Source organism: Ipomoea nil, unplaced genomic scaffold (genome assembly GCF_001879475.1).
Source record: "Ipomoea nil cultivar Tokyo-kokei standard unplaced genomic scaffold, Asagao_1.1 scaffold2957, whole genome shotgun sequence".
In the NCBI taxonomy this organism is placed as follows: Eukaryota; Viridiplantae; Streptophyta; class Magnoliopsida; order Solanales; family Convolvulaceae; genus Ipomoea; species Ipomoea nil.
The window spans coordinates 3,846,619-3,858,103 of NW_017619385.1; the positions used below are offsets into that span (position 1 = coordinate 3,846,619).

Below are 11,485 nucleotides of genomic sequence, written 5' to 3' on the forward strand. Positions count from 1 at the left end.
TCCGCAGGCTCCCACCCGTCTAGCAAAAGCTCTCACGAACACAGCATTTCAATCCCTGATAATTCCTCCACACGTTGCACTTCATGTTAGACATTAGTTCAGTCGCACAATGTGCGTATTATTATAACTAGTTATTATATTTTTTTGAAAGCAAAATAACTACTTATTATATAATTGTGAAAAAATTTAAGTTTATAGTTCATTATCCTAAAGTAGTAAATTAAAATTTAAAGAATAATTACTTTCTGAAGTCATTTTATGGTTTCAAACGCACTTTAATATTCATTAACGAACTTTCTGTAAATTGAATTACCTCAATACAATTTAATTGTCTAATATAAAGTCATATTATTACGTCAAGAACAATCCCTTACCATTATGCCAAAATGTATATTTAGCTTAGTAACATATGCAAAATTTTATTTTCTTATACTTTTTAGCAGTTAACACCATGTTTCAATGACAAAATGTTGGACTCAGCTCACCTCTTCAAGCCGCTGCCCAATGTTTCAATGGCAAGATGTTGGACTTGCTTCTTCGAGCCGCTGCCCAACAATCCCCCTTAGCTCTCAACACTTGTTAGCTTCAACTGCATAGCATGTTTTCAATGGGATTTGAATACGTGACATGCTTTGATACCAATTGTTTTCCATCATCTTCTAAGCGCAGCAAAGGATCCTCCTTTTATAGATTGATGAGGAGGAGTTATTGCCAATTTGAAATTTGAATTTGTCTATTGTCGCTTAACAAGTGGTAGCCCATCCAAAAACTGCCACAATCCTCAGCCAAATCCTTTACTTAGTAACTTGAGAACCATAAGATAAATATTATTTCCCTATAAGTGTAAGCATACTTTGGTTCAGAAATACTCTTCTACGTATCATCAATTTATTTGAGCAAAGGGGTGTCAGATAAATTATAATGTGTCTAATACCTCTTTTTATCCTTCCACGTATGAACTCTTTTCGAGATTAATCTCAGCTCCTAAGAATACTTTCTCGTACTATTGTGGTAAAAGTAAAGAATGTCTTAAAAGAGCATTTCTGAAAGCCCTCGACGTGACTAGATCAAGACTTCTTCTGGATTTTTTCTTCCATTTATAGGTCATTATCCTAAAGTAAAATTTCAAGCATAACATATTATTTGTGCTGCATAAAAATTGAATATAATATAGGCTGAATATATAAAAATTGATATACACAACAACGTAAAACGCACAAACATAATTATTCAAATTTGCAACATTGCAACAACATTCGTAAAACAATTTACACACAGTAGAGCCCGCATGAACAGCTCAGTTAATCACAAAGAGTAAAGTTTAAGAACAATATATCACATTATTTCGATCCCCTCTTAAATTTGTCTCTTAATATTTAACTTTTAACATGACAAGACACTATTCAACCGTGAAAAAGATAAAGAGATTTATTATAATATATAGACGAAAAAAATAAGAGTTTATTATTTTATGGAAAACCAGTAATGGTATATCCACCATCTACGCAGATAGTTTGTCCGGTGATATATGATGCAGCGGGCAAGCAAAGGAACGCCACCAGTGACGACACTTCTCCGACCTCTCCTGGCCGGCTTATCGGAGTCCGACGGATCATGCGCTCGATTTCATCTGATACTTTAGCATCACTCTGCATTGTCAATACATTGGAAAAAATATGAATGAATTCATTTTAATTAGAGCAAAAAGTTATTAGTTTTTTTTTCCTAGTATTATTGAGTCAATACCCAAGTTCGAATTTGCGACCTCCCATTTAAGAAAGCTACACTTACGTCACTTGACCACAAGATTTTTGGCAAAAGTTATTAGTTATAATCTGATAATTAAGGGAGTGTTTGGTAAATACCGGTTAGCTGATTGTATTAGTGAGTTTGACTAGTTGATAGCACTAGCTGATTGTAGAAAAATGTTCGGTAAATTAGTTGTGAGCTGATAGCCTGATATATAGCTGATTACATGCAAAATAAATTTTTGATAAAAAAAAAAAAAAAAAAAAAAGCTGTTTTGATTAGCTTTTTGAATTTTAGCATTTTAGAGCAATAAGCTATTATAAAAAATTAATTAATCAAATACTCATATTAATTGTTTAACCAAGTCAAACAGCTAATAGTGGTCAAACAAACCAAAATTGACTGATGAGTTAACTATGTTACCAATCAGAGCTAAATTAATTTAAGAAAAGAATTTAAAAGATTAATCTGAAAAGGAAAATTATGTTGTAGTATGCGTACCTCGGCGTCATTGACGAGCTTGGTTCGGATGATCCAAGGTGCAACCGAGTTAACACGGATGTTGTCTTTGGCCCACTCACACGCCAAGTTTTTTGTCATTTGGTTTATTGCTCCTACATATTTTCAATTGGTTTATAATTTATTAAAAAAAAAATCACATAGAATAAAAGAACGAATATTATTATTTTGCCCCTGAAAAGATAGCCAAGTTAGTAAAATAGGATACTCGTACTTAATTATTACGAATTCAATTTTTGCTAACATCATTTTGATTGAGCCTGTCGCACAAGATCAACCTAGGATAATTTATTTTTCTTGTATAATTTGTGAGCTATTACACATGAGCAAAATTTACTGTATGTATGCCCTCAAATAATGACGAAATTTCACTCATCACTCAAAAATAATTACTCCGTATTATTTTATCAAATTTTTGAAGTAATATATCATAAAACATCTCAATTGAGATTGAGTTTGCACTCACAAACATACTCACTAGTCAATGTATATTTTAGTCAATGTATATTTTTACATTATGTCCTCCGCACATGCGAAATGAGTGTCATTTTTACCGTTCTATTTCTTTGTTTATCTCTCTTATAATAATTATTAAGGGGTGTATTCAATCATGACTTTCATAGAGTTTTAAAGACTTTTATGAACTTTAAAAGTTTTGGGGTATTCAATTCAAACTTTTAGAGAGTCTTTAAAAGTCAGGCGGTATTCAATCAAGATTTTTAAAGAGTCTTTAAAAGTTGTGTGATATTCGATTAAGACTTTTACAGAGTCTTTAAAAGTCACGTGTTATTCAAAAAGTTATGAACTTTTGTAAATTTTTTAATTTTAAGACTTTTGTAGACTTTTTCTTCTCAAATATAAATAGTTGAAATCCAACCATCAACCCCCACATTTTAAAATTTTCTTTCTAACAACTTTGAATGTTTTCTCTCTCTATTTAAATTCTAATTTTTCTCCCAATTTAAACTTTATAAACCTATCTAAATTTAATAAAATTATTTTTTTCTTCATTATCGTATATTTTCCTCATACCTAAACTCTACCAATTTTTTTCTCTCTCCTAAATTTTACAATCTTCCTCTAAAAATTCGAAATAATATTATTTTTACTTCATTATTGCTTGTTTATATTGATTTTTATTTTTTCTATGAATTTTTTATCCCTAACTTTCTCTAATTCTCCCTAAATACATGAACAAAGCAATTTTTTCATCATCAAATTTTAATATATGTTTCATAATATTTATATAAATACTTATATATTTTGATTTTTATTCTTTTTATGTTTATATTCTCAATATATATTTTTTAATTTTTTAACAATAAGTTACTACGAATAGCGAACTACTGTTCGCAACAACAATTTGGGGTTGTAAACAGTAACACCTTGTTGTTGTTCGCAGTCTCAAATTGCTATTGCAAATAATAGTTCTTTGCGTGATACCTAGCAATATATCAAGTATAATTATATATATATATATATATATATATATATATATATATATTAGATTTTTATTTTTTTTATTTTATGCAACTTGTAATTATATTTTTAAATATTTTATTTGATCAATTCTTTTATTATAAATTTTCTTATTCAATATTGTTATGAATTTCTAATGAAATAATTTTTTTATGTTTATTAATAATATATATAAGTAATTAGCATATAAGTCTCAACATACTATAGATAAAATAATAATGTTGAGAATGTTGATGTGGGCGAAGAACTACATAATAAGAAAATTTTATGGTATATTATAAATGTTTTGTAAGAAAATTATAAATGATAAGAATTAAAATCATTGAAAGTTTGTAAGGATGTATTCAATTTAGAATTTCAATGACTTTTGTAGACTTTTTAAAATAAAAAGTTGATAAAAGTCTATGAATGTTTTTTATATAGACTTTTATAGAGTCTTATAAAGTTTTAAAAAGTTTTGAACGACTCTATGAAAGTCAATCAAAGTTTATTAAAATCTATCATTTTAAAAGTCTTTAAAACTCTACAAAAGTCATGATTGAATACACCCCCAAAGTAAACCAATTTACTGCAAATATCCTTTTCCAACTACACCATGTGCACAGTTTTTGTACATATTGGGGGTGTTTGGTAAACAGCTGTTAGCTTATTCGTTAGTGAGTTTAACTGGTTGATAGCATTAGCTGCTTGTAGAAAGATATTTGGTAAATTAACTATTGGTTGATAGCTGATTACATGCAAAATGACTTTTTAAAAAAATTTATCAAAAAAGCTACTTTGAACAACTTTTGAATTTTAATATTTTGGAGCAATAAGTTGTTACATAAAGCTAACACTCATTCTGGGTGTTTAACCAAGTCAAATAGCTAATAGTGGTCAAACAAGTCAAAATTGACTGATAAGCTAATTATGTTACCAAACAGGACCATAGTCATTTGTAGTACTAGACTACTAGTACTACATTAGACCACTAATCTTAAATGTTTAAGGAAAAATTTTGCAGTTTTCGTTCCTAAGTTATAAGGTAATTGTATGATTCGGTCCCTACTTATTGGTCGTGCTTATTTTTCATCCCTAAGTTATACCTAACGTTGCAAATTCGTCATTTTCCTAACAAAACATTAGGGACGAGATTTGCAATATCAGCTATAGCTTAGAAACGAGAAGTGAGCACGAGTTGTTAGAAAAAAGGACGAAATTTGCAACGTGTTATATATATATATATATATATATATATATATATATATATATATATATATATATATATATATATATTGAAAGTATAAAAGTATAATTGCACAATATTAATATAATTACCTAATAATTATTATGATAATTAAAGCATTACTTGCACATATATTAATATAATTGATTAATAATATTTTGTTAATTAAGCTAATAATTACATGAATATTAGTATAGTTACAATTAAACATGGTCGTTGAATTTTTTTATAATTACAATTAATTTTTTGATAATCTTTCTCTCTCTCTCTCTCTCTCTCTCTCTCTCTATATATATATATATATATATATATATATATATATATGTAATATGATAACAAAATAAATTATCATAATAATTATGATTAATTCATTTTTTTGAGTACTACTAACTCTGTTATAATTTAGTATTTGTTCATAGCTACTTTCTCAACTTAATGAAGCACAAAGAGTTAATATCGCCCCCACTGTGGCTCAAACCCATGACTTTCCATTTGGAAGATCCACTTCATGCCTCGAGACCACAAGGTCATTGGCAATAAAAATTGCATAATTATTATTATGACAATTAAGCTAAACATGGTCGTTGGATTTATTTTTATAATATTTACAATTAAATTATTTCTCCTTTTCCCATACTTATTTAAGTAATAATATAATTACATAAATCATATTACATTTTGATTTTTTTAAGATAATTGCAGACAAACGAGCGGAGTCATATAATATTCAATTAATTGAGTGATACTTTTGCACTAATCTTATAATCAAATAAGTGTACATTTTCAAATATTAGAATTGTTTATAATTTCATCTTTAATTTTATTATTTAAATATATAATAAAAAAAATTATCCATGCATCGCATGTGTAATTGGGCAATTATTTGCTTGAATGGATAACATCATAAAACAGAATCGATCCAATCCATTTCATCAATTTCAGTATATAATATTCATTGTTATAATTTATATAATTGTATATCGATCCAAATATTCTTAAAATATTATAACAAATCCATTTCGTGAAACGCACGGGTGAAAATACTAGTATCAAATTAAAAGGTAATTCTAAAAAATGAGTAATTAGTGTTTTTTAATCCATCATTTGACTATTGCGGCTGCGCTAGAGGTGGCTACGGGCCGGATCAAGGTGGAACCAGCTCTGAATCGGCCTAGAAAAATGCAGGCTTGAGCTTCACCGATTCTGGGTTGGGTTTAGCCCAAACCTAAATCCGCTTATAAAGGGCCGGTTTAGGTCCTATAAAAAAATAGCCTGGAGCCCAGCTCGAAACCAGCCTAGGCCCAAGACACGGCCTAGGTCCCTAACCGGCCCAGGCTCGGACAAAATCTAGCATGCACTTTATAAATTATAACACATTTTATTATAATATTTATAAGTATCAAATAATATTACAAGTCTTATAAAAAATTTTAATAGTACAAGTTCAAATGTTATTAAAGTCTTAGAATTTTTTTTAATTTTGTAAAAAAATATATTAATTTTTTATTTTAAGATTAATAGTTAAAATATTATTTTAAACAAAAATATTAACTTTGAAAAAGTGCGCGTGAGTATATAAATAAATAAATAAATGTGTGTGTGTGTGTGTGTTTGCATTATTATATCATAAGGTTGAAGTAGTTTAATTGGTAAGAACATTCTCTATTTATTATGAGGTCAATGGTTTAAATTTTATTTCAAACAAAAAAAAAAATAATTTATAAATATTTTATATAAAAATAAATAAATAAGAAAAAATTTGGGCCTAGCCTGGGACCAGGTCCGGGACCGGCCCAGGTTATCCTAGACCGATCTGATTAGTGCTAACCTAGGCTCAGACCCGACTCGGGATTTTGTCACCTCTATTTCTGGTCTTGTGGGTAGACAATTTTAAAAGTTCTTACCAATCAGTTTTGAACATCTATTAAGAACAAATTATGGTTCACCTAATCACTTTGGCTAGTGTTTATAAATTGAGTTTTATTACATGTACTTTCAGATCTTACTTTCTCAATTTTATTTCTTAATGTAGCGGGCTGATAAGTTATTTTTTTATATGAGTCCTAATAAAAGTGTCTACATAAAAAATTTGTATATATAAATAAAAATTGGAAATACACATAATATTTTCCATATAAACCTCCACAAACTTCTAATTAATTTAATAATTATATTTTTTTTGAAAGGAATTTAATAATTATATTTATTCATATGTACATCGACTTTCTCAGCCGGCAAGAAAGTGACTTCTAGCCACCGGTTTTTATAAAACTGCACCAACTTTTAATTAATTAATAATTATATTCATTTATATGTATATTGACTTTCTCAGCCGGCAAGAAACTTGACTTCTAGCTCACACGGCTTTAGCTTAGTAATTCTGTAAACAATAATTGAGAGAAGAAGTTAAAGCTTGAAACTTGACAGTAATATTGTGGAAATTATGCATAAAGTGGGTAGATCATTTGTGCGTACCGATATTTTATCTTGTCTGCTGAACAATTGAATTATTATGATTTACATCCATTCACATGTTCTGTCTGGTTTGCGTGTGAGGGATCTTTAGAATTTGACATTCACCTTTTGAGAGAAGAAAGTGACATCTAATTATAGTAATGCAACTTGAAAAATGGCGTGATGCAGGGCGGCTGAAATTGTGCGTCATCACCATTATGGATTTATGCATTTTATGTTCATTTATTATTCTTTCAAAAGGCTGAAACCTAGCCCTAAGGGTCCCCACACCCCGACCCGACAGAGCATCTATTATTGGTCATGTGTGTGCACTGTGCAGGCAACAAAGGATGGAACTATGAAGACAGTTCATTTTGCATTGTGGATCTTATTATGTGCTTTCAGTTAATAAATTATGTATCAGAAAATAAATTAAAGACACGTAATTTGTTAACTACGTTCACTTTTGACACATAATATATTAATTGTAGACATATAATTTTATGCCATTTTGGACGAGCAGGTCTACAATATAACGATAGACCCTGGTTCATGGTATGAGTGGATAAGCAAAATGATGCAGAAATGGGAAGTAATAATACCTACCTTTGGATGCGGAATAGAGAGTAGTTTTAGTGACAGGCAAGAATCCAACGGCAGAGGAGTTGAAAACTATGCTTCCCATTTCTGAAGCTTTGAGGTATGGATATGCCAATTGACAAAGGTGAAACGAAGCCTCAAAGTTGGTTCCCATTACAATTGTGTAATCTTCAGCTGTGAACTCTATTGCGTCCTTAGGCACTATTGTCCCAGCATTATTCACCTATTTAAACAATATAAGTCATATCTTTACCCAAATACAAATATATGATAGAAAGAAATGGAAAAGTAGCAACCAAGATATTGAGTTTTCCATTGAAGTGATTGGCAACTTTTTCCATCAACTCCTCCCTTTGGGGCCGTGAAGATAAATCACAGGCAGATCCGGCGACTTTGAGGCCTTTCCCCCTCCATCTCTCCACGCACTCCTCAACGTCGTTTTGATTCCGGGAACAAGTGTACACTTCTGCTCCAAATCCTGCTAGCTCTTCTATGATTGCAGAACTAATAAAAACCACACAAATAAAAATTTGAACATATGTTTCAGCAAAAATATTATTGGCCTGGAAAGAGTTTAGTAGTTGAATTAATTCATACCCAATGCCTCTGGTTCCACCAGTGACGAGGGCAGTCATGCCCTTAAGAGACCACTTTCCTTCTCCTCTGCTCATTTCTTGATAATTGTTAATGAAGAACCAAACAACAAAGCTTAGATTATATTACTAGTAGCTTAACACACAACCTGCTGGCTGGTTATATTATGATTTTCCCATGTTTAGTCCATACCGACAAGTATATATATAGCTACAGTAACATTTTTTAACACAACCACTAAAACCCAATCATTATTGTGTGGACTGTAATCCACACAAGTTGTGTGGATCATATTTTGTCTACTGTAAAATAATGTACATTTTATAAAAATAATGTAAATTCAGTACAAAAATAATGTACATTTAGTTTATTAAAAATGTACTTTTTGTTATGGTCCACGTAATATTGTGTGGACCATGGTCCACACAATAATTTGCCACTAAAACCTTCACTGTATTGCAACTTCCACAAAGCTAATTTCGGAAATAAAAATAACACAAATAATCGAATATTTTTGAAAAACCAATCCGCCGATTGTATTAATTGATAAAAGCTGTAATAGCGTTAGGAGGGATAGCATCCCAATATATAGAGTGTTCCTGAGTAAAAGCTAACGAAGCTAAAGTATGAGCATGTAAATTAATCTGTCTAGGCACATAGTTTAACGAAATAAAATTAAACAAAGACATCATTGTTCTGCACTGGTCAATTATCACCCCAACATATGAGTGAATGGGTGTAGATTGGTGGTGTATGGTGGTTCGCAGTACCATACAATCTGTAAGAAGACACACCGAGTAAACATTCCTTTCAATTAGCCAAGACAGCGCCTCTTTAAATGCCAATGCCTTCGCCATGAGTGGTGAAAAACAAGAGGACAATCTACCATTCTTTGCCGCAACAAACGAACCCCCGGGCGCTAATAACAGAATTCCATACGTAGCCTCCCCGGTTTCCTGCCGATACCCCGCATCTATATAACATCGCATGTGATTGTCGGGCAACTCCGGTCCTGACTGTGGCAGCGATTCCACCCGTGTGGTGCGACTGTGCACATCGCCATATGCTTGGAGCATTGTTGTCGCCCCCTTTACCACCGTTTGCGGCCGTGACATGGCTCCTTTCTACACGGCCGCATTGCGGCATCTCCATATATTGTAGAGAACCCCCACCATAAACTGTGTCTGTTCCTCCGTTAAGGCCGCCATAGCCCCAGTTAGCCATGCTGCGAACGAATCTGTAACAATGTTTGTGATAGGCAATTGTGTTATATTCCAAACTAATGTAGAATATTCACAATATACTAATGCATGCAACACATCTTCATGATTAATCATGCACATAGGGCATGTCGGGTCAATCTCCACTCTCTTATTAATTAAGTTCGTGGTAGTGGGTAGAATATCACATACTGCTCTCCACAAAAAAGTCTTCCACTTTGGTGGTACTTTTAATTTCCACATCTTAACCCACTTATCAAAATCACCTGGGTTATTCTCATAATCACCAATAATACGCCTGTAAGCATTTTTTACTGAATAAATCCCTTTTGGGTCACCTATCCAGTACCATGAGTCATCATAATCAGGGCTAACAGGAATCATAATTATTCTGCTCACATCCTCAGGGATAAATAAATCAGATAAAATATGTGGATCCCATATTTTTGTTTGTGGGTCTATTAAACCTGCTATTCGTGCCTCCCTTAACTCCTCAGGCATAACTGTTTGTACCAAGGGGCTTGGATTATCCTGGAGCCATGGGTGTCCCCAAATAAGAGTTGTCTCACCATTTCCAATTCTGCGCCTTATCCCAGCTACCACTACTGGGTGTGCTGCCATTATACTCCTCCAACAAAACTTGGGCAATTTCCAATAGTTGCATCAACAAAGCTAGAAGTGGGGAAATACCAGGCTTTGTATATTCTTGCCACCAGAGATCCTGGATCCGTAAGAAAACGTCATGCCTGCTTACCCAGCATAGCGAAGTTAAATGCTCTCAATTCCTTGAAACCCAATCCACCAAATTTTTTAGGGATACATAATTTATCCCATGCCTTCCAATGTATCCCCTATCTCTGCCACTTCCCCACCAGTATCTATTCATGGTTTTCTCAATGGATTGACAAACTGTTTCAGGCAACAAAAAGACACTCATCGAAAAGGTTGGCATAGATTGAGCTACACTTTTCAATAAAACCTCCTTACCAGCCTGAGATAATAATTTTTTATTCCGCGATCCAATCCTTTGCCTGATCTTTTCCCCCACATAAGAAAAAACTGCTTTTTTATTTCTGCTCACAAACGATGGGAGGCCCAGATATTTCCCAAAATTATTCGCCTGCACAACCTCAAGGCAGTTCGCCACCTGTGTTCTGGCCATGTGCTGGGCATTTCGACTAAAACATATATTTGACTTGTTATAATTCACCACCTGTCCAGATAGCTTCTCATACCTCACCAAACATTGTTTAACCACATTAGCTTCGTGAATATTTGCTTTAAAGAAAAGCAGGCTGTCATCCGCAAAAAATAAATGCGATACCGGAGGTGCCCCCCTGGCAACTCTACATCCATGTATAGATCCTGCAACCTGTTCCTTTTGCAATAACATCGAAAATGCCACAGCACAGATAATAAATAAATAAGGGGAAAGAGGGTCTCCTTGTCTGAGCCCACGAGTCGGTTTGACCCGTCCTCCTACCTCCCCATTCACCATCACAGTATAGTTCACCGTTGTCACACACAGCATTATCAGCCGGACCCATTTATCACTAAACCCCAGCACCACCAACATTCTTTCCAAAAAATTTCACTCCATTCTATCATATGCTTTCGACATGTCCAACTTCAGTGCACTCCAACC

At 32.5% G+C, this 11,485-nt stretch overlaps 1 protein-coding gene across 1 annotated transcript; it reads right to left on the minus strand.

Annotated features, from left to right (window-relative positions):
- Positions 1 to 1,346: 1,346 nt before the first annotated feature.
- Positions 1,347 to 8,753, minus strand: LOC109162787 (tropinone reductase homolog). Its single transcript, XM_019311471.1, has 5 exons — positions 8,624 to 8,753; positions 8,323 to 8,530; positions 8,033 to 8,249; positions 2,251 to 2,363; positions 1,347 to 1,649 (listed from the first exon to the last, which is right to left on the minus strand). Exons 1-5 carry the CDS (start codon positions 8,695 to 8,697, stop codon positions 1,470 to 1,472), a joined length of 792 nt encoding a protein of 263 aa, XP_019167016.1. The 5' UTR covers positions 8,698 to 8,753; the 3' UTR covers positions 1,347 to 1,469.
- Between the last annotated feature and the right edge of the window lie 2,732 nt (positions 8,754 to 11,485).

Bases quoted from the DNA above. Each gene is read 5' to 3' on its own strand.
- LOC109162787 (XM_019311471.1), bottom strand. From the start codon at position 8,697: ATGAGCAGAGGAGAAGGAAAGTGGTCTCTTAAGGGCATGACTGCCCTC. The intron at 8,531-8,623 runs GTATGAATTAAT...GGTTTTTATTAG, and splicing joins GGTGGAACCAGAGGCATTGG to TTCTGCAATCATAGAAGAGC. The intron at 1,650-2,250 runs GTACGCATACTA...TTGACAATGCAG, and splicing joins AGCTCGTCAATGACGCCGAG to AGTGATGCTAAAGTATCAGA.